The sequence below is a fragment of the Harpegnathos saltator genome, unplaced genomic scaffold (assembly GCF_003227715.2).
Source record: "Harpegnathos saltator strain DR-91 unplaced genomic scaffold, Hsal_v8.6 scaffold79, whole genome shotgun sequence".
Lineage (NCBI taxonomy): Eukaryota > Metazoa > Arthropoda > Insecta > Hymenoptera > Formicidae > Harpegnathos > Harpegnathos saltator.
In genome coordinates, this window is record NW_020230637.1 from 14,789 (window position 1) to 36,063 (window position 21,275).

The following is a 21,275-nucleotide window of genomic DNA, read 5'->3' on the forward strand; positions in this document are numbered from 1 at the left end:
AAAGGCAGGAGGGAAAGAAAGAAAGAAGAAAAAAAAGGAGGGAAACAAAAAATAGAAAGAAGGAAGCAAAATAAAAAATCTACACTGTTGTACATTGAAGTTGTCTACATTGTTGTCACTATTTTCCGCGTAATTGCTGAGGAAAAATACATCGTATAACGATGAGACATCAAAGGAGCGCAACAATACACCGCGTATCACCGAATATCCAAATATTAAATCAGAATCGCTCCAAAACCCGTCCTTAAATTAACTCTTTCTTTATCCCTGCCAGAATAACTTTTTCTGCTGTTACAAAGAGGTAACGGATTAATAACGTCAATCACGATTGCATACTCCCCATTATTTTAACATTATTTATTTCCATTACGTTTTACATTAGATATAAATAAAGCAATGGTATAACATTAACCGCACAAATCATGTGTGTATGTGCATATGTGCGTATGGGCGCGTGCGCGCGCGCTTGTGTGTGTGTGTGTGTGTACACGCAATTGAATAAATCAACCAAATCCCTTGTTTATAATTATAACAATAATTTAACGGCGCTATGACTTAACTGTGTACTAATATAGACACATATTCATTGATACATCTCATACTACGCACAGTTGGGAATGTTCTTATACAAAAGGTAGTTACGCACGGTATAACGATTAAAGATCATCGTCGGCTAAGTCTTCGAGAATGACTGAATACTAACAAGCACTTTTCATCAATCCACTAATGACTGCGATTGTAACATTATCTGAAGAATCTTGGAGAAATCTTTTTCGTCACTTTTACATTCAACAATTTCATTACAAATTTCGAAAGATCCGACTTTTCTCCGAGGAGAGAGAAGTTCAGAAGAGAAAATAAACAATCGAGTACTGCTGGAATTAACTCGCGAACATAGTCTTTTGATCCAAGATACGAAACATTGAGACCATTGAGACAGTTGATTGAATACGAGCGCGACTATCGGCGTTCTATTCTTCGTAAATTTGCTAACAGGCGCGATGGTACGAAGCATTTCCTTCCTCATCTTCCCGCGCGCGAATGATCGTTGGAGAGCAGCAACAGGTCTGAGGCAGATTCCCTTCAACGACATCCGCAGCGATCCGCGATCATGTCTTCGTGCATCTTCAGTACAACGTTCTCGTTGTCGTCGTAGAAAAGAATGCTGGTGCTGAGCAGCTTCGTCGGCACGCAGCAGGGTCTCCCGACGTCCTTTACCAAGCCCATTTTGTGCACGATCGCCTGTATCGTCGCATGATTCGTCGGCTGTTGGTCTTGCCGGAGCGGCGGTTCGCAGACACCTTTACACTGATAAGCGGAGTAGCCGGGCGGTGCGATGATAGAAGAGGACAGGCCAATATCGCGAAAATCCACGTAGAGCTCGTGTCTGGCGCACTCGCCGTTCGCTGTGCTGTTCTGCACAGAAATCGTCGCGTTGTGACCGCTCATCGTCGATCGCATCGATCGATATTTTCGCGCGATCGATCGTCTCGTCGACCTGCCGCGCACCGTTTGCCCGAGGCCCTCTCGAAACACCGCTCTCTCGTAGATGTCCATAGACGTGAGAATCCTCGCGATTCTCGTGTCCCTCGACGATACGATCTTGGACGAGTGTTTCTTCGTCGACGCGACGTCACGACGACGGCGTCCGCTCGTTACCTCCAGCCTCAGAGCTCCGGCTTCCCGTTCCGACGGTCCGTCGTAGCGAGGAAGACTACCGTCCGCCGGCTCTTCTCCCTTGTCGCGTCTCCTCTTGCGCCTCTGAAAAAGCTCCGACTCGCCCGGTCTGTTTTCCGGTCGTGCCTCCTCCGATTGACCACGTTGCTTGTGTCTTCTGTAATGCTCCACGCTGTCGTATTTGTTTTCCGGATCCATTTTCTCGTTTCTCGCTTTCGTCCTTACGTGGCTCGTCTCTTCCGCCTGTTGGGCATTTTCTAACTGGTATTCTTGGTTGGCGTAAGCATAGTAGCGAGGCGCGACGTTCGTTATTCCGGATTGTTTGCGATCACCCTTGTCATCGTTAAAAAGCACCAGTATCGGCTGTTTGCTGTGATGATAATCCTTTCGACGCGAAAACTCCACCGCTACCTGGTCTTCGAGCAAGGTCGACGCCGTCACCAAAAGACCCAAATTCGGCGCTCCGTTTATCCATTCGAGAACAGCGTGTTTCACATTGAATACCTGTGCAAAACGATCCGTTGATTGCTCATTAACCAAGAACTGATTACACGAGGTAGAAGCTTCTTAGAGATCGGAAATTTTGAAACAATTTCTGCATACAATTGATAAAAGATTGACATTTTTTTAGCTATTTTCATATTCTCAGCATTCTCTTAACGTTTAATTATCATCAAAATTGCAAATTTCTCGTCTTCAACGATACGTCGATCGTATTATCACGATCACTCACCTGCCAGCCTGAATCGTGCGCACCAACGCAACGAACGTTTAGCAATCGATGAAAATCCGGGACGTCAAGACTGCGATCCTTCAAGACTTGGTACACTCTTATCTGCGCAAAGATCAAACGAGCGCGTCAAATGCTCGAATCGTTCCAGCGTACGTCACGAAAGATAAATCGACACTGACCGTGCCAGCCACTTACCAGATAACAGGGTGACGTAAGTGTCGACGGACGCAGATTCTTCAGAGGCATTTTCTTCCGATACAAGTGTAGCTCGGCCTCCAACACTGATTCGTTCACCTCCAGACCCGAGATGTTGAAGAAGTAAAAATATGACAAAGAGCTGGATTCTAAACGCGAAGGAAGAAATATGTTGTTGGGTTAAACCTTAATCCTGCCATTTGCAAACGAACTCTTTAAAGTGATTGAAAGCAAGTTACCCCGCTCGATGAAACTGCGAACGACCTTGGCATTGTAGGGATTCCGACCTTGCGCGACACCGCTGGAATCGACGATGGTGTTGTAAAGCTCTATCATGAATTGCGGCGGCACTTTGCGATGAACCAGATTCTCGCTTTGACTCCGAATGCCGAGGATCTGCAACGTTACCGTTTCCATTAAAAGCTGTGCTCGATCCGGTATTCTCTTGTCATTGCAAAGAACGTTAGAATAAATCGAAACGAGCGAATTCGAGTGCCTTGTTATGCACAAAGTGCGCGGTCACGCGGCATTTTGCACGCAAATTTCGACAAATTATTCAAAACGATCTTCACTGTATTGTACTTTGAACACAACAAACTTCGTGACTCCATGTTTACCGTAAAGAGGAATTACGAATAAATACAGGTAGATGCCGTAATGCGCATTTTCACTTTTCGAGAGATTCGACTCATTTCAAGCCGACCGTCAGCGTTTACCGTATCCCAAACACATCCAACCACCATATGATGACTTAATCCGTAACTTAACCCGTAAATAGTCGTCACACAAACCTCTTGTATCTTTTGCAGAGCTTCTTCCCGTCGAGATGCGAGATCATTCTCCTCCGTATTTAGCTGACCGAAAAACGGCCACGAACTTTTAAGTTGTTGTTCAAGACCATCCTCGTCCTCGAGAATCTCCGACAGATACGGGGTAACGTCTCTCAATGACGCCAATGAGAATAATAGCACCAGTAAACAGAATAAGGCGCTTCTCGTCATCACAATCGGCTGAGATCTGCGTTGATCGTGAGGTAAGATCTACGCTGGAGTAAATTCTACGCGGTCAAGTCGTCGATTTCGTTCTCGCGCCGGAAAGAACCTCTTCCACTCGTGACAACAAATATATTCGACTGTTTCACGTTTTCCTTCTCGTCTCAATCATGAGAGATATGCGTGGAAAATGTAGCGATACTGTCGTCGTCGTCACTGTCGTCGTCACTGTGGCAGTCGCGCATCGACTATGCCTTCATCGCGATCGAGGGATAAGAGCGTCTTTCCCTGAACTCGTCGCGCACCTTATCAACGCGGAAGGGGAGGTAAGAGAGAAAGAGAAAGAGAGAGAGAGAGAGACAGAGAGAGACAGAGAGAGACACAGAGAGAGAGAGAGAGAGAGAGAGAGAGAGAGAGAGAAAGAAAGAGAAAGAAAGTGAAAGAAATGAGAAAGTCGCACGAAGACTTTGTCGAACGGGATACTAAGTGGCATATGGGAGATCTTAACTGTGAGGAGTCACCTTTATGCTATGCCGAGAGTTACCTCCCCCGCATTGCCACTCCGCAACATTGGCTCTTTTCGCTCCTCTCTCTCTCTCTCTCTCTCTCTCTCTCTCTCTCTCTCTCTCTCTCTCTCTCTCTCTCTCTCTCTCTCTCTATCTATCTATCTATCTATCTATCTATCTCTCTCGCTCTCTCTCTTTCCCTCTGTCGTTGGACACAAACCCGACCGACTGCAAATTCATCTTTTTGTAGCAACTTTTCACCTTCATTAACATTCCTTGACCGTTTAACCCAGTGACAAACCGCTCGTGCGCGAAATGAATCCACGTGCTTATGTTCAATTTATTTATTCCAAAATAAATTATGCAACAAAGTTATGTTCGTACGGTATACTGTAAAAATTTTATTGCATGTTTTACGAGCAACCTGCTGCCTATGACATCCGATTCAATTTACTACCTCGATTAACCGGACTTTAAACGCTTAGGTAGATCCTTTCGAATATTACTACAGAGAGCCTGAAACTGAATGAAATCAAAATCGTTTCGTTCCAAAAGACGGGAATATTTTTGGAAACTGAAAGGAGGCTCCTGTATGATTATCTTTTTATTGCACATAAGCTTTCGCTTTGAGTTACCGTATAAATCAAGTACAGCTTGAATATTTTCGTATTTAACACAAAATGCTTCCTTCTTTGTGCGTGAGGAGAAGAATAATTTATTTCTTCGGCTCATTCAAAAGTAGGATGATTTGAAAGCTTTTTACGATAAACAAGTCGATTATTTGGGACCGATGAAAAAAGCGGTACGCGAGAACGACCGACAAAAATTTGAAATACGCTCGCGCTTCGACGATGACAGTGCGCCGCTATTAAAAAAACAGCGCTTCCTAAATCTTGCGTGTTCGTAAGTGCCGAGTTATGTGACTTGTCACGCAGCGATATTTAGACGGATTTGACGTACGATGTTGATGACGCCTATTGTTTTCTAACAAGAAACGCCACGCGAGTATCGCCGGTTTATTTTCGGCAAACTTTCGTCTAGCAACTTCGGTCCTTTTAGCAGCGCGTTAATGATAAATAATCGCGTTACCGCAGAATATAACAAGAAATTCACCGATTGTTAGACACATTGTGAGTGTGTCGCTCATCCCGCGAGGGATCCCTGCTACTAATTTTAGCGCATAATCGATCTTCCGTCGTAACACATTTGGCTAACAATCTTCCTCCGTCGACCCGCGACCCGCTGAATTAGGGTAATCAAGCGCTTGATTCGCCACGTTAATAATAAAGGTATAATACAGGAAACTGCATGACGAATTACGGAATGCGGCTCGTTGGTCTCGTTTCTTCCGCAAAGTGGTTTCATCATCGCGGTAAGTAAGTCGGGATTGGGAACACGCGCGAAGCGCGGACGGGTTTCGGGGTCTCGCTCTCCTTGCACACTCTGTAGGAAACACGTCGTTGATTTATTAGCCGCATGAATCAGTACATTGTATACCTAGGAACGTCGGCATGCGTACCGAGTATATTATCTAAACACACTGTCGTATTCCACCCTTTGCCTTCGATCCGAGGAAACGACGTGACTCTCAGCAATGAAGCGGCAATTTCAGTCTAGACGCAGGCGCACTGAGTAATTTGAATAATTTCTCTCTTCGCACCTCTTCGGGTTCTGAAAACGTCAATTTTATCGTACTTGTGATCCTCCGAATCACTGGATACCGGTTATCCGTCGAGTACCCGATCGGAGATGTGTCCTCCTCCGAGATATCTCTCTGTTCTCCTCGGTGCATTCTCCTGGTTCTCTTCGAAAACGTATAACGCGAAAAATAATTTTGTCGGGCGATTTATAGCCCGACAAAGATAAATGAAGGCGCACCCATCGCGCGGAGTTCTAATTATAAATTGTCGTGGAATCTCAGAGACCGATATTTCGGTTAATCCTGTTGTTCCGGTTAGCTTGATTTATTTTTATTTTGCTCTAAAATTTCTATTTTTAACACTCTTCATCTTTCGCTATCTTTAAACTCTTTGTCAATTCCCATATTTAAATAAATTTTCGCGCAACACGAGAGAGATCTCGGAAAGCAGCGGGCCTTTCGTTTGTATAACTATATTTGGACATACATGCGAGATTCGAGCACAGGATAGCGGGACTAATGAGTCGGACTAATGAGTGTCAAAATCGAAAGGACCATACCTATACTCGTGCACCTTAAATCTGGCTGGCGTGCAAGAGTGCTGCTTCGAATATAGACCTGCTAGACATCTGGTTGGCTCTTTTTTGTCGCGCAAGAGACACGTTTCCGTCTCATTTCCCGGACACGTACCGACGCATTGGCCGACGTTTATTTGCTGTCGACCACAACAAAAATCAGGAATAAAGTCGTAGCGCGAGAAATTGATAGCGATAAGTACTCCTGAATAAAATATTTCTTACTCGGACCACGGGTCTGACGTCGGTTGTGTTTATGCCCTCTTTAATCGCCACTTCGCTGTAATCCAACACGGTCTCCATGTGATCCATCCTGTGGCAGTTACCGGCGCAGCCGCATTTCTCAATCACTTGATAGACTTCGTCCCCTTGAAAAGCACATCGCAAATCTCTATTCGAACGGCTGTCGAGCAGTTTCGAGCAATTTCGAGTTTGCGGAATTTAAAATTTTAATCTCACATTGTGCGAACGATGTTTCAGTGCTTACGTACCATTTGGTCCTTTGATGCTAATTGTGCTATTCCGAACTGGCTTGCAACCTAGATCTTAAAGAGGACGAACACACTGTTAATTTATAGGTCTCAGACGATGAAATCACCTGCGAACAATCCTCAAAGAATCTGCAACTACACTTGGTGGCAAAATACGCTGCCAACGCGCGTTTCGCGATGGAAATACAAATATCAAAGCCCAATTTACTAGTCTAGTCATAGACAACTTGCTGATAAAGTCGCGGCGCATTGCTCGTGTTTGCTATCTCTCGGATAAGAAAGAGACTCCGATGATTTCTTTACAAATCTCATACCTTTACCGCAATGTCCGATGCAAACCCCGACATCCATGACAGCCTGATGCGGCGTGCCGGAATGTACAAGATGAACGTAGGATTCTCTTTTGCAAGACGCCTCTGGCGAACATTCGCACGTCTCGATAGTCTCGATGACACGGACACCCTGCAACGTCGATACTCTCTCCAATTTCGCGGCCCTCGCTCGACAATGGGACTCCGTTGAACATTTCTGGAAAAGTCAATCGGAACAAGTATCTGTGAATGGTTACTGTAAAGAAAATAATGCCATATCGTGGAAGATCGAGCTGTCGGACACGCGGGAACGATTATTTCGTTCTTCTAGAAATTACATCTGACTTCGCGTCGCCGTGTCGCTGTGTCAATCAAGAGGAATTATTTGAAAAGTTTTCTTCTTTCAAGTTCTTCAAGCATTTGCTTCTTGAATCTGTTCTGCGACCAGTCTCGCAAGTGCATTTCCACGTCGTTCCCAAAAGACTCGAGCGCGGCGCGTTTCAATAAATACCTCCCCCCCTCGCCTCCACCGTGGCTTATCCATTCGCGCATAATTCCGGATTTAGTGGCTGGACACTCCGGCGCCGTGGTGCGCCGACCTCGACGATTCGACCTTCGAAGGACGCAAAACATACGCCGCATACTCGACTCTTTCGCGTGCAACGCCTCCTACGGTGCTACCTGGGGGTTGAGAGGAGGAGAAGGTTCGCCTCGTGCCGGCTGCTGTAAAACTCGTACACTACCGATCAGATTGCGTCACGTGACGAAAATAGCACTCTTTCGACCAAAGATTCGGGATGATATACGGGAAGAACGAGCGTTTGTCTCGGAGAAATCTTCCTTACGAGGCCCGAAATCACTTCTCAGCTGAGAAGAGAGAGAGAGAGAGAGAGAGAGAGAGAGAGAGAGAGAGAGAGAGAAAGCCGCATCGGTCGACTTTCTGCTGAAAACGAAGTTCGACGACAAAGTTGTTTGTAACGTCGGACTATTTATACCGTGAGCATACACGGCGAACACAAACAGCGTTTTGTAGCTTTGCGATACTTGAAACGACCCCAGACGCGCAACAGAGTTGCGCCATTAGTCGAATGTCATTTTTGCATCGGGGAGAAACAGATCGCAGAATGCTCGAGATACGTTCTTGAGGTGTCTACGTGCTCCGCACATATTATCTACCTACCTACCTACCTACCTACCTACCTACCTACCTACCTACCGTTTGTTTGCGTCCGATTATCTGAATGGCCCCTCCAAGCCCCTCCGAATTGTTAGTGATCATTAAAATGATCGAAACAAATTGTTATCACGACAGAGTAGGTGCTCGTTTGCTTACGTATGGGAATTCAGGATACGATTAATCCCTTAGTTTCGAATCTAGGCTCAAGCGATGTGATCATCGTCGAGTTGCTTCGCATTCCGCATTTCTATAACGCGAAAACTGCGTGTGTATCCATAAAAGTTACAAATTACCAGCGAAAAGATGGGGGATATTCAGTAAGCGCCATGTATTATTCGCGCATGTAAAAGTCGCGCAGATCGTGCGATCGTACGATGTCTGGCGTGGTCGCATTCCAACTCGCAATTGATTGATTCTGCGTCTCATAAGTCTGCACGACGTTCTAACCTTTTCCTTCGCGTAGCCCTCGGTTGCACACGCTTACCCCAGGTCCTCTGACGAGTTTTAACGATATCGCGTCGTTTCGACGAAACGTTTATGCGAGCAACCAGGCACCGTAAAAAATAGATGTTTCACTTCTAATCTTCCTCTTCTTCGAGCAACTTGTCCGCGTCCGTTTCGCTTGGCTGAGCCCTCCGTGCGATATCAGTATATACTTCGAACATCCCCATCTACTGAGAAACGATATTCGATGTTATGAAATTGTATCGTACTTTAATCGAGATATTTCATATACGAGACACAGGAGAGCACGATATTTATCGCGGATGGCTGTTTGACTTTGGATATTTATAATATATAAATTGCTCTCTATATATCCAAACATATCAAGTCGATCCATCAAATGAGCCAAGAAATTGCGGACGTTCACGCAATTCTTTAACTTATGCCTCGATGTTCGACGAGACGTACCCCTAGTTTGAGATTCGACAAAGCTCGCGCGGTCGAGCAGCAGCAACAACGGATACAGTGACACGCTTCCTATCATATACCGTTGCGCAAGGACGAAGACCGCGATGTTTTTCCACACCAGGTGGATTCTGCGAGCATGAGTCACAGATTACGCATCGTAATACAGATTCTGTATCGCATTCCTGCTGAACAATCCAAAGAACGCTCGCGTTCAGAGTTCTACGTTTGATTGTTATAACTACCGCTGTTATTATTGCTGCTGCTGCTGCTGCTGCTGCTGCTGCTACTAGAAGCTGATGTTAGGAGTCATCTTGTTACATGGACATACATATATTTATAGGCTACATCGTATTTGTTCACTTAAGATACGCGAGCTTCTTATTCGTGGGAAATCAAAATCGAATAGAGAATGTCTCGTCGATTATGATCATTCGATGGCTAGAGTATTTTTGTGTTTACAGGGTGATATAAATAATCCAGCAGTGAAAGATAATTTTTTTAATTCATGTCCTTTTTCATCCGATATTCTTGCTGATAAACATTATCGAGGTGATAATATACCGCGTATACAATTGAAACAAGGAAGAAATTCGATGCAAGAATTTACCTGCACCGCTGGCCGACTTGCGTCTCCGGGATCATCGGACACATGTCGCGGGCACAATTTCCGACAATGTCCGGCGTCGATTTGAATAACTTCTCCGGATATTCCTGAAAACCAAATTAGCCCTCTCACATACATTCTCTCATACATTCCATCCATTGTGATGTAAAGCATTGACAGACGACGAGAGATGTGTATCTCCAAAACCGCACAAGAGGGAGGAAGGAAACGAAAATTTATAAATAAGTGATATACGAAACGTAGAGAGGTAAAATTACTATTGCGTATAAATGATGCATTCGATATCGAGAAAGGGCATGCGCTGCCAACATTTTAAATACAAAATATCCTTCGAGAGCCCGGTCTCGAAACTCACTCGAGATTTGACTGGAACGAAAGGAGAAGGATAAATCCTGGAGAACGGAGGACATCATTTTACCGGAAAAAAAAAAAGAAAAAAAAAAAAACAAGCTGCCCCTAGATTTATGAATCATATAGAATATTAGAGAAGGCGCCAGCGAGTAAGAAGGGATGCTGCTGGAGGGTGAACAAATCCGAGTGTACAACTGCTATTTTCGGCGCGAAGGCGTGGGACTCGGAATGCGGGAGCACGTCGTTGTGATTCACGTTTCCTCGTGTCCTCGCGCATACGCGGCTTCGTCATCCTTCCTTTACTTTTCGCTAAGTAACGTGGACGCGCTGCGAACGGTAGGATCGACGCATGTCGTATCTCTCTATTCGATGGAAGGTATAGGAAGAAACCATTGTTATATGGCATATGTCGAATTTTAAAACTATATGAATATCTGTATAAATATAAGCAATATGATCGTTATAATTCTTTAAAAAATGATGCGTCCATCCGAAAGGATCTTGATATAAATTGATGTAAAAAATATATATATGGAAAAATGTATAAAATACGTTTTATATATGTATACGGGTATATACATATATACATGAGAGACACTATTAGATGGAGAATTTTTTTCAGCAAGAGACGCGCACGTCGCGCATTGTATACGATGCATTGCATACGTACGTTGCTGAATAGTATATCGCACGAACCTGTCTGTGATACGCGCTGATACACCGTAACCGGATGTTCCGTCCCCTCCGTCAGATCACATTAAAGTCCATTAATTAAGCACAGAGTATCAATTCGCGATACAACGTACGCGATACAGAAAGAAATAAAGTCCTAACGATTAATGGACGCACGACCGTTCTTAAAAATTTGTTTCGTGAACGTTACGGGAACCTCTTCGTTTCGGACTTTAGCCGGACCGTATCAAGAAACAGAATATTGTCTCGTACTTTTTATCAGAACTCAAGTGGGAGATTCTTTTATTTTATCTTAAGCAATTTCCCTTCGAATGAAATTTGCACAAAATTGATTTTAAAAGGTTTCCAGGTTTCTTCAAAGTAGACAATAGTTGAATTTTAATAGCGATGAAGATTTCAGGGCAAGAAATATATCTCTATATATTTCTCCTTTTTAGTACTTACAAAAGTTAAAGATAGCAACAAATATAATCAACGTTCTACGCACTCACCGTATCCAACATCGATCATCTTCTCGTGTCGGGCACAGCACGTGTGTTGTCGCGGTTCTTCCGAGTACACTTTTCCCTCGTTGCCCGATTCCTTGTCACAGAAAACTGAGCAACAAATAAAGTGGCAAGATGCAATGAGAAATGAGTTGTACCGTCTCGCGGAGAGCTCTTTGCGAAATGAGAATTGAAATCGAAATAATTTTAGTGAACTTTTTTCATTTCTTAGATACAAAAGGGAAGGAAATAAATATCGTGCAAATTTATAATACAATAACTTTATCTTTTATATTCTGAGACCAATGCATCTCTGTTATCCCAAATTACAACCTTCCTGCTACACACACCAAGAAGAGAAAACAATTCTGAACGCACAAGTGTGTATATCGCTCGCTTTGTTTACTCGCTTGTTATCGCATTCTTCGTTAAAATGATCAGAGATAATTGGTTAAAAAAAGATGTGAATAGTATATATCCCAAAGAAGCGGTATATACACAGAGAAACGACTGTTCTATTGTTTCTCTCATAAAGAACATAGCACTTATCATTGTCTATCTACACCGTTTGGACGGCCGTTAAGACGAAAGATGGAATAAAGGAAAAGAGAGCGAGAAAAGGAGGAGGACACTGCCAAGTTACCTAATCGTAAATTAGCCACGCAAATTACAACGAAGCCGATGAAGACGGCTCGCCATCCCCTTATACTTTGTATAAGACGCATTTGACACCGAAGCTGATACCGAACGAGCGGCGAAGCAAACAGATGTAAACGTATATCTCGCGTCTCTCGCGTAATTAGCGTGTGTAGTAGCGGAAACGCCAAGGGATTGCGTCGTGCGTCGCTACCAGAGAAAGGACGGTCTTCTGCTACGTGAATGACGTATAATAAATGACAAATGATCGAATGATGTCCGCGTCGAGTATCTACTGTATCTACGACGACCAACACCGATCTTCTTTTCTCTTTTGTCTCTCTATCTCTATCTCACGGTATCATCTCGCACCCGCGGCCACGTCCAGAGGATAATTATTCGCGCTCGGTACTAATTAATCGCACATGCGTTGAACTCGCAGGCACAGCTTGTAGTAGGTGCAAGGGCGAGGTCGCAAGGAAATCGATCGACGATTGGTTCCGGTACTCTGCCCACGCGGCTTGCGATCTGCGAGAAGACTGGCCGTCTGCCGTAGCCGCTCGATCTCGTCGAAGAGACGTCCGGCTGACAAGCGGATCTCTATTAATCTCGTTTGGTACGAGAACGTCGGAGTCCGGTTCGCCTCGTGACGAACGGATCGTCCATCACTCGCCGGTATGCCGAGCCGGCCGGTAGTATCGCTCAACTTTACATTCGATAAATCCTGTTCCGATTGGCTACTCCGCGAGACTTTTTAGCTCTCATCCCAGGCATACAGTACGAACAGACGAGATGGATGTCCACATGAACGAGCGAGCTTGTCAATATTTGTCAATGCGGCGGTAGACCCCATCGTTTCTCGGAAATGTTTTGTTTCCTAAACGAGCCGGTGTGTTTACCAAGTAGTTAGACGTCGTATGCATCGCGCTCGAATCAACCCTCATCCTCGACATTCCAACTCTGTAGGCCGGTTTTTGGTTTTTATATTGTACGAATGATGCAAGAGTAGAGAACTAGTACATATCGGATGAAAATGAAGAAAAGGAAAATAACGAGGAAAAATTGCACGGTTTGCGAAATATGCCATTTGCATCTTTGTTTATCCGCTATTGACAATTACATTAAGTATTTTAGAATAAAGTAATAACGTACGAAAATGTTCTGGTGTCGGTATGTCCGTAAGGATACGAAAAACTACCCCCTTCCCTCCTCATTGTATGCAATATATCATCGTTTGTTTGACGCGAAAAATCCTATTTCACATCAAACGCGTTCATCCGTAAGAGCACCTTCCGCGCACTGACATATTTGCGCGCATCATGGAATCCGGAGGCCAGAGAAGAAAAGAAGCTGATTATTCCTCCTGTATACTTCCCACATCCTTTTACCACACTATTATGGGAGGATATACGCAGCGGGGTGTTCATCCATCTGTATCATCGCTTCTGATTACACCGGGAGGTCTCTCTCTCTCTCTCTCTCTCTCTCTCTCTCTCTCTCTCCCCCCCTCTTTCCTTTTCCCTCTCCCTCTCCCTCTCCTGTTCCTGCCTACTTTCCGCGCTCGTTAACACACTCCATTGCTACTGCCAAGATCGTTGAGGCCCGCAAGAGGTCATTATCATTATTCATAAATTACCGCGCGCAAATCTCAATTTCGCCTGATGCTCCGCACAGCAACCTCCGCACTGCAGAAACATTATTTGACAAAACGCTTAGCAGCGTACTAAGGGGAACGCGAAACGGACAGTCCTAGGCTGCGAAAACGTCACTCGGGTGCATCTGCTGCGTTGGTGTGAGAGAGACATAAAAATGAGATAAAGAAAGAAAGAGAGTATCCGAGTGACGTTTCGAACGCAGCCCTACCGGATGACAGCGAGGAAAAGAAAAAGAGAAGGAGGAGGAAAGAGGGAAAACGCATTTACTGTAATCATGGATTAAGTCTTCCGAAATAAGAATTGAACGCGTGTATAAATAGGCAACAACAAAAAAACAAACTATAAAATAAAAAGATTATTGCATCTTTATATATTGTTGAGCGTCGATTTTAAATATTTTAATCTTTTCAACGATGCCAAACAACGTATAAAGATTCAATAAGTTGGGTTAGGTTGCAACTGCGTGCTGTTGCATATACACGCAGTTGCAAGGTTAGGTTAAGTTTGGGGTGGGAATAATGGAGGAGGGGCGGAGGCTCCTCTCCCTCTTAAGCCCGTATCAGATTATGGATTGGGATTGAGATTAGATTGAAATTTGACCAATTGAAAAAGAGAAAATAATCTCAAATATAGTAAACTTACTCCTGATTGGTTAAATTTCAATCCAATACTCAATCCCAATCCGTAGTCTGATACGGGCTTAACATGTACTATCTTACACTTTCCGACTAAAAAGTACAGACCATAAGTCTCTGTATTACCGGCATAACAGATTTCCTAACCTCGCGTGTCATTTTTTTTTTTATTATTTCATAACTTTCGGTCCGTTTGAGAGCGATACTTTTTTGTTTAAAAATCGTGTTCTACGCACCAAAATACACGATTGTGCAAAGTTTCAGCGAAATTGGTGAGAAGGCCCGTATTCTTCACAATTATTCAAAAAGTGTATGTAATGGCTTTAAAGGTCATTCTACAATACGTGTCGTAAGCCGTACGAACGAGTTGTAAGCCGTAAGAACTGACCAATTATGGCCGATTATTTTTACAATAATAGATGATTCGCCAATTCTTACGGCTTACAACTTACGACACGTATTGTAGAATGACCTTAATCAATCTTCTTGCTGCTTACGTCTTACTGCTCGAATTTTTCTCTATTTCCGGGTAGTCTTTTGTTCGCCTCCGTGGCGGTTGGATGTGGTTCCTGTAACTACGCATATTTTTTGATCGTTGGGACTGCGTACGCGTTGTCCCTGTTTTCTTTTACCTCTGCTGGAAAATAGCCTTACAGAATTTAATCTATCTACACCGTGAGAGTGGCGTTGGAGCAGTATCCTATTTTGCTCAGAGCCATTTATTGAATTGAATTGAATGGAATTGAATTCTATTTCCGGGCCCTTAAAGCCGGCGGGCGGCACACGGTGCTTGTTTTGTGATGGATTTAGTGAAAAGATGTAGTAACGTGTTAGAATTTCTTAATATATTACCAAATCTCACTAGACTCTGAACGGAAATAAGAGCACCGCAGTGTGTCGCCGGCTGTTAAGAAGAATTGTGCTAAATAGCAAAACAAAGCAAAATAGCGTGACGAGCTGCAGGCATTTAAAATCATAAAAAAGAATTAGTTGAAAATTACATTACGAGGTAAAATTTAAGTTCAACTTTCTTCGATAATGTGGAATACCACTGCATATTTATAGGTTTTATAACAATAACAAAAGAGAGAAAAATATAACAAGCAATTGTTGAATAAAGAACAAAACTTTTAGAATTATAAACACAAACAATTGTAGGACGAAGAAAAGAATTTATATTGTACATACTTGTATATAAAATATAGATATATTTTTGCAGGATGTCTGCTAAATCAAGAAAAAGTTTATCAACATGGTCCCAATGTGACAAATGTCAAATTGTCCTGACACAGAAAGATTTATCATTACACGGAAAGGATTGTCCACCTTGCGTGGGAAACATTGAGAGAGAATATTCTTATATTCTTGATGGAATTTTGTACAGCACTGTAGAGCTTTATCAGTCCCAAGGTGTTTATGAGATTTGATTTGTATAATTCTTGTTTGCATATTACTTTAATCGATCGTATATTTCACAGAATTACCAAAACATGTCTCTGAGAAGGCATCTAATTTTATGGTGTTTATATCGTCGTCTGCTATGCAATTGTGCAATATTGCAATTGGTGATGCAGTTGTAGTTGAGACTAACAGTGTCAAAGTTGTTAAGACAGCATTCCCGACGAATGACACAAGTTTAATAAGTGCCTCTTTAACGAAGCAAGGTAAATATATCTAGCATGTGTTAACTTGGTTCTCTATATTTTTCTTCAGTACATTTTTACACCATGTTATTCTTCTGTATCCATTTACATTTCTGTTTCTCTTTTATACTTTTGTATAATTTTACATACATGACTAATTTAGTTACCTATCTATTTATCAACTTGTACTATTGATTTTTACTGTTTCTAGCCATTGAGCTGGATAATCTAAATGGACCGATGAAAATATATTTATTGGAAGATAATATCCATATCGCTAAGGAGATTGTACTTAAACAATTGAGCAAATGTTTGATATGCGAGAGCGCAGCTGCAGAAGTTGATATTATCTTAAAGTGTTTCAATGAACACAAAATTTTTACTCCTGATAGTAAAATAATAATACCATTTTATGGAAAGAAGTTGATGTACGAAATTGTTCGCATTAAAACTGAGGGTGAAAAGGGGACACGAATCAGAGCAACGACTGAAGATGATTTGCCGATAGCTTTAGAGAGAATGAATCTGGAAAGTAAGCCCCTAGAAGTGGATTATTTTAAAGCGCTATATTCTACCAAATGGACAATACTTCCTAGAGAGAAGGATAGAGATGAGGAAAGTATTTTGAAGAAAACATATGAGATTAAAGATATAGGAGGATACGATGCTCTCATAGCTGATATAAGAGATGTAGTTCAGATAGGTATCGGTAAGTATAAAAGTGTTAAAAATTTCGGTGCTAATAAAGGAGTATTGTTACACGGCCCTGTTGGTGTCGGCAAGTCTCTGATAGCTAATGCTATAATCTCAGAATGCAATGCGAAAGCGTTCTTCGCTCACAGTTCGGATATTTACTGTAAATCTATCGGCGAGACGGAAAATAGACTCAAAGATATTTTCAACAAAGCGATGTCAGTCACTCCCAGCATAATACTGTTGGAAGACTTGGACAGCTTATGTCCTATGAAAAACAGCAGCACTACAGATCACGGGACAAGAATTCTTGCGCAGTTAACGACACTGTTCGACAATCTACATAGCACAAAGAGCGACGTAATAGTGATGGCTACAACCTCGAAACTATATTCCATAGACTGTTCTCTTAGAAGGCCCGGCAGAATAGATGTAGAATTTGAAGTTTACGTACCAACTCCGAACATGCGTTTGGAAATTTTGACGAAATTAACTTCGAAAATTCCCAATACGCTGTCGGACCAGAATTTGGAGGGTCTTTCGTTAAATACTCATGGCTTTGTTGGTGCGGATTTACACGGTTTATGCTCCAAAGCGATATTCAGTGCGGTGAAACGCCAAGAGAGAAATGCTCTTTTGAAACATGCTGAGAAAGGAGAACATGTATCCTTTGATACAGAACCAATAGTGACGATACAAGATTTTAATTGCGCTTTGACTACAACAAAGCCTTCAGCTATGAAGGAAATCCTGGTGGAAGTACCGAATGTAAGATGGTCGGATATTGGTGGGCAGAAGGACTTGAAACTAAAACTAAAACAAGCTGTCGAATGGCCGCTAAAGTTTCCCGGCGCTTTCAGGAAAATGGGCATTGCACCTCCGAAAGGTATCTTGATGTACGGACCACCAGGATGCTCGAAAACCATGATCGCGAAAGCTCTCGCCACCGAAAGCAAAGTGAACTTTCTGAATATTAAGGTAATACATCTAAGAGATATATATTTATTGCATTTGCGTCAAGTATGTCACGGAATTACTCGCAGGGTCCGGAATTGTTCTCAAAATGGGTCGGCGAATCCGAAAAGGCTGTAAGGGAAGTTTTTCGAAGAGCAAGGCAGGTAGCACCGTCTATCGTGTTTATCGATGAGATAGACGCATTAGGAGGCGAGAGAAGCTCATCTTCCGATGGTAATGGCAGCAATGTTCAAGAACGAGTACTGGCTCAATTACTGATCGAACTCGACGGCATTACTGCCCTAGGAAGCGTTACATTGGTAGCGGCTACTAACCGACCAGATAAAATTGACAAGGTAACTTTATCAATCTTAACTGAACCAAAACCAATTTGGTAGTGCAGAAAATATTTTATCATTTTAATGCTATTAGGCACTTCTGCGACCTGGACGATTAGATCGTATAATATACGTTGGATTGCCAGACGAAGAAACCAGACAAGAAATATTTGACATAAAATTGCAAAAGATGCCAATCGCGAAAGAGATAAACGTTGCAGATTTGGTTTGCCTGACGGAAGGTTACACCGGCGCGGAGATTCACGCGATATGCCACGAAGCTGCCATGAAAGCATTAGAGGAAAATATTAACGCTGAAACAATTACGAAGCAACATTTCAAGGCTGCATTGGCACTTGTCACTCCTAGAACACCTGTCTCACTGATCAAACTTTATGAAGATTATAGAAATAATATTTTGTGATAATCATGGAAGAGAGCATAGGTCTATTCCGAAATCGGATTTCACAATTTTGATTTTAGTTGTAAGACTGATAGTCCTTAACTAACTAATTTAGATATGTTCCATATCTATATAGTTGATCAATTGATCAATTATTAAGATAAGTAATAAAATATCTACTTCTCTATCTAAAGCCAGCGGCACACGGTGCTTGTTTTCGTGCTGGATTGATTGCTTGCTGGTGAAGATACTGCGTTCTGAAGATACTTGGTACATTTCCGAAGATGGATGGAAATGCACCAATCAGAACGCAGTATTTTCATCCAGTGCGAAAACAAGCACCGTGTGCCGCTGGCTTTATAAATGCTTTAATATAATCTAATGTACAAATGTATTCTTAAGCATCGTCTATAATGGCAGCAGGAATAATAGATTAAAGCTGTAAAACGTCGCAGTAAACTGTTTTTCCATAAATATATGGCGCAAAATTAAGCTTAGACTCCATGTATGCGGTAGAGCTCCGGCAAATGCTGCGGTGACCAATCAGGAGACAAGCGCATGTCCGGAGCTTGCCGCAATCGGACCTGCGCCTCTCTCCTGATTGATCACCGCAGCATTTGCCGGAGCTCTACCGCATACATGGAGTCTAAGGCCTGATCTACAATACGTGTCGTAAGTTGTAAGCCGTAAGAATTGGCGAATCACAGTCGATTATTACAAAAATAATCGGCTATAATTGGTCAGTTCTTACGTCTTACAGCTTACAACACCTATTGTAGACCAGGCCTAAAGCGTCGTCTACAATAGCAGTAAGCGTGAACAGTAAGAAATGGACCAACCACAGTTGATTATTTTTGTCATAATCGACTGTGATTGGTTTATTTCTTACCGCTTACGCTTACTGCTTACTGCCATTGTAGACGACGCTTAAAGATCATTCTACAGTACGTGTCGTAAGTTGTAAGCCGTAAGAATTGGCGAATCACAATCAATTATTATAAAAATAATCGGCCATAATTGGTCAGTTCCTACGGCTTACAACTTACGACACGTATTGTAGAATGACCTTAAGACCGTACCCGAAATGATTGAATTCCATTTCCTACGGTCTACTCCCTTACTCTCAGCCAGTGAGAATCTAAAGACTACTCTTTTCATCTATTACTTGCTGTCACTGTAATCCCACGCTTCACTATCTACAACGTGGTCTGCAATAAAAATTGTAATGTTTCAAATTATAAGACCTCAAGAAAATTGACCAATTGCAGTTGATTATTCTCCTTGCGGACGAAAAATTTATCCTCCATCGGGGAAAGCTGTTCTCTCATTGGTTATCGGACATCGTATGTCGGATATCTCACTTTTAGGCCTGGTCTACAATACGTGTCGTAAGTTATAAGTCATAAGAATTGGCGAATCACAGTCGATTATTACAAAAATAATCAGCTGTAATTGGTCAATTCTTATGGCTTACAGCTTACAATACATATTGTAGACCAGGCCTTAACCAACTTCCGTCGCACAGTAAACGTTACCGCGTCCTGTGTGCAATCGGCTCTATGTTTCATGTAGCTGTTACAACACATCGTTACACGGCACGCATCAGATATCATAGGATATTTACTTTTTTTATTATTTGATATTGTTTAAATAATCACAAACCGTAGTCATGGCGGATGTTTTGGACATTGATAACGCCGAAGAGTTCGAAGTTGATGATGAAGGCGATCGTAAGTCTCAATTTCATCGAATTCGGTCAATTTTGAAACTGTATAACCTCATCTTTCTCTCTCTCTCTCTCTCTCTCTCTCTCTCTCTCCCTCTCTCTCTCTCTCTCTCTCTCTCTCTCTCTCTCTCTCTCTCTCGGTTAGACATAAATTTTAACTTGACACATTCGATTTGTTAGCATTTTATTTAATAAACACAACTAAACAAACACAAGTTTAATTAATTTTCCTCTTTTAGAGGGTATTGCTCGCCTTAAAGAAAAAGCAAAGAGAAGGAAAGGTAGAGGCCACGGTGCAGAACTGATATCAACGAGAGATGATGTGGGTCATTATGAATCCATGAATATAGTTGAAGAAGATGATAATGAGCCAGGGCCTCAGAGATGTAAGATTGTGTTGTTTCTAATCACGTCAGTTGATTTTCATGTACAACATAATAATTCTTTCTATTTAATTTTTTTATATAATCAACCTGTTTTAATTTATTCTTCATATTTATAGCTGTAGAAGGATGGATTTTGTTTATAAATTCTGTACATGAAGAAGCGCAAGAAGATGATATTCAGGACAAATTTTCAGAGTTTGGTCAGATAAAAAATTTGCACTTGAATTTGGACAGAAGAACAGGATTCTTAAAAGGCTATGCGTTAGTAGAGTACGAAACATTTAAGGAAGCGCAAGCTGCAAAAGAAGCTTTGAATGGTACAGAGATCTTAGGACAGGCTATCTCTGTTGATTGGTGCTTTGTAAAAGGACCAAAGAAGTAAGCAATGCTGCAGCACGCTGTAGCTGTTTTGGTTATCTTAAATCCCTGTATTTTATTCATTTTTTTTTTATTTATTATTTTATTAATATTATATACACACACACACACACACACAAGTATATGTTTATACCCATTATGATGTTTATATTAATATCTGATGTATCTATTTCTCCATACAGGATCAGAAAAAGGAGTCACAGAAGACGATGAGAATCAAATAAAGTACATTCGTAAAATATTCATAATATATATTCATAATTAATTCATATTGTAATTACTGTGTGAATCTGTGTGAATATAATTTGATTCTTTTCATGTCACATTATTACTTATTATCCATCCAGTATATTTCTTTTTGTATAACTTGTTTTTTATTCTGCAAACTCGTTTAGAACGAATCATCCTGTTTATCCTATAAAGATTATGTGGATCTTCTGTCATCCATCTTCCATACTTTCTTTCC

At 42.0% G+C, this 21,275-nt stretch overlaps 4 protein-coding genes across 7 annotated transcripts; 2 read left to right on the top strand and 2 right to left on the bottom strand.

The window, feature by feature from the left end:
* Window positions 1-338: 338 nt before the first annotated feature.
* LOC105188684 (bone morphogenetic protein 10) lies at window positions 339-3,938 on the bottom strand. The gene is made up of 5 exons (XM_011150268.3): window positions 3,397-3,938; window positions 2,845-3,001; window positions 2,606-2,754; window positions 2,411-2,512; window positions 339-2,181 (listed from the first exon to the last, which is right to left on the bottom strand). The coding sequence occupies exons 1-5, from the start codon at window positions 3,604-3,606 to the stop codon at window positions 1,084-1,086; spliced, it is 1,716 nt and encodes a 571-aa protein (XP_011148570.1). The 5' UTR covers window positions 3,607-3,938; the 3' UTR covers window positions 339-1,083.
* Window positions 3,939-5,639: 1,701 nt separating this feature from the next.
* Window positions 5,640-12,392, bottom strand: LOC105188685 (uncharacterized). Its single transcript, XM_011150269.3, has 8 exons — window positions 12,006-12,392; window positions 11,369-11,473; window positions 9,816-9,919; window positions 7,123-7,336; window positions 6,809-6,862; window positions 6,543-6,685; window positions 6,303-6,457; window positions 5,640-5,774 (listed from the first exon to the last, which is right to left on the bottom strand). Exons 1-8 carry the CDS (start codon window positions 12,085-12,087, stop codon window positions 5,717-5,719), a joined length of 915 nt encoding a protein of 304 aa, XP_011148571.1. The 5' UTR covers window positions 12,088-12,392; the 3' UTR covers window positions 5,640-5,716.
* A 2,015-nt stretch (window positions 12,393-14,407) lies between these two features.
* LOC105188687 (spermatogenesis-associated protein 5) lies at window positions 14,408-18,353 on the top strand. 4 transcript variants are annotated; one of them, XM_011150274.2, is made up of 7 exons: window positions 14,744-15,297; window positions 15,508-15,698; window positions 15,767-15,952; window positions 16,143-16,640; window positions 16,743-17,602; window positions 17,668-17,934; window positions 18,011-18,353. In XM_011150274.2, exons 2-7 carry the CDS (start codon window positions 15,509-15,511, stop codon window positions 18,338-18,340), a joined length of 2,331 nt encoding a protein of 776 aa, XP_011148576.1. In that variant the 5' UTR covers window positions 14,744-15,297; window position 15,508; the 3' UTR covers window positions 18,341-18,353. The 4 variants fall into 4 exon arrangements, with proteins under 4 accessions (XP_011148574.1, XP_011148573.1, XP_011148576.1 ...); XM_011150272.3 differs by lacking the exon at window positions 14,744-15,297 and adding an exon at window positions 14,408-14,560 and having other exon boundaries at window positions 16,143-17,602; XM_011150271.3 differs by lacking the exon at window positions 14,744-15,297 and adding an exon at window positions 14,428-14,598 and having other exon boundaries at window positions 16,143-17,602.
* Window positions 18,354-19,814: 1,461 nt separating this feature from the next.
* LOC105188688 (RNA-binding protein 8A) lies at window positions 19,815-21,132 on the top strand. The gene is made up of 4 exons (XM_011150275.3): window positions 19,815-20,049; window positions 20,285-20,431; window positions 20,548-20,809; window positions 20,992-21,132. The coding sequence occupies exons 1-4, from the start codon at window positions 19,989-19,991 to the stop codon at window positions 21,020-21,022; spliced, it is 501 nt and encodes a 166-aa protein (XP_011148577.1). The 5' UTR covers window positions 19,815-19,988; the 3' UTR covers window positions 21,023-21,132.
* The last annotated feature ends 143 nt before the right edge of the window (window positions 21,133-21,275 follow it).

Excerpts from the sequence above, each read along its gene's own strand:
- LOC105188687 (XM_011150272.3), top strand. The coding sequence starts at position 15,509 with ATGTCTGCTAAATCAAGAAAAAGTTTATCAACATGGTCCCAATGTGAC. Across the intron at positions 15,699-15,766 it reads AGAGCTTTATCAGTCCCAAG|AATTACCAAAACATGTCTCT; the intron begins GTGTTTATGAGA and ends TATATTTCACAG. Across the intron at positions 15,953-16,142 it reads TGCCTCTTTAACGAAGCAAG|CCATTGAGCTGGATAATCTA; the intron begins GTAAATATATCT and ends TACTGTTTCTAG.
- LOC105188688 (XM_011150275.3), top strand. The coding sequence starts at position 19,989 with ATGGCGGATGTTTTGGACATTGATAACGCCGAAGAGTTCGAAGTTGAT. Across the intron at positions 20,050-20,284 it reads AGTTGATGATGAAGGCGATC|AGGGTATTGCTCGCCTTAAA; the intron begins GTAAGTCTCAAT and ends TTCCTCTTTTAG. Across the intron at positions 20,810-20,991 it reads TTTGTAAAAGGACCAAAGAA|GATCAGAAAAAGGAGTCACA; the intron begins GTAAGCAATGCT and ends TTCTCCATACAG.
- LOC105188684 (XM_011150268.3), bottom strand. The coding sequence starts at position 3,606 with ATGACGAGAAGCGCCTTATTCTGTTTACTGGTGCTATTATTCTCATTG. Across the intron at positions 3,002-3,396 it reads CTCTGCAAAAGATACAAGAG|ATCCTCGGCATTCGGAGTCA; the intron begins GTTTGTGTGACG and ends GTAACGTTGCAG. Across the intron at positions 2,182-2,410 it reads CGCACGATTCAGGCTGGCAG|GTATTCAATGTGAAACACGC; the intron begins GTGAGTGATCGT and ends CGTTTTGCACAG.
- LOC105188685 (XM_011150269.3), bottom strand. The coding sequence starts at position 12,087 with ATGCGTCTTATACAAAGTATAAGGGGATGGCGAGCCGTCTTCATCGGC. Across the intron at positions 7,337-9,815 it reads CAAGTCGGCCAGCGGTGCAG|AAATGTTCAACGGAGTCCCA; the intron begins GTAAATTCTTGC and ends TGACTTTTCCAG. Across the intron at positions 5,775-6,302 it reads TTTAAGGTGCACGAGTATAG|AACCCGAAGAGGTGCGAAGA; the intron begins GTATGGTCCTTT and ends TGACGTTTTCAG.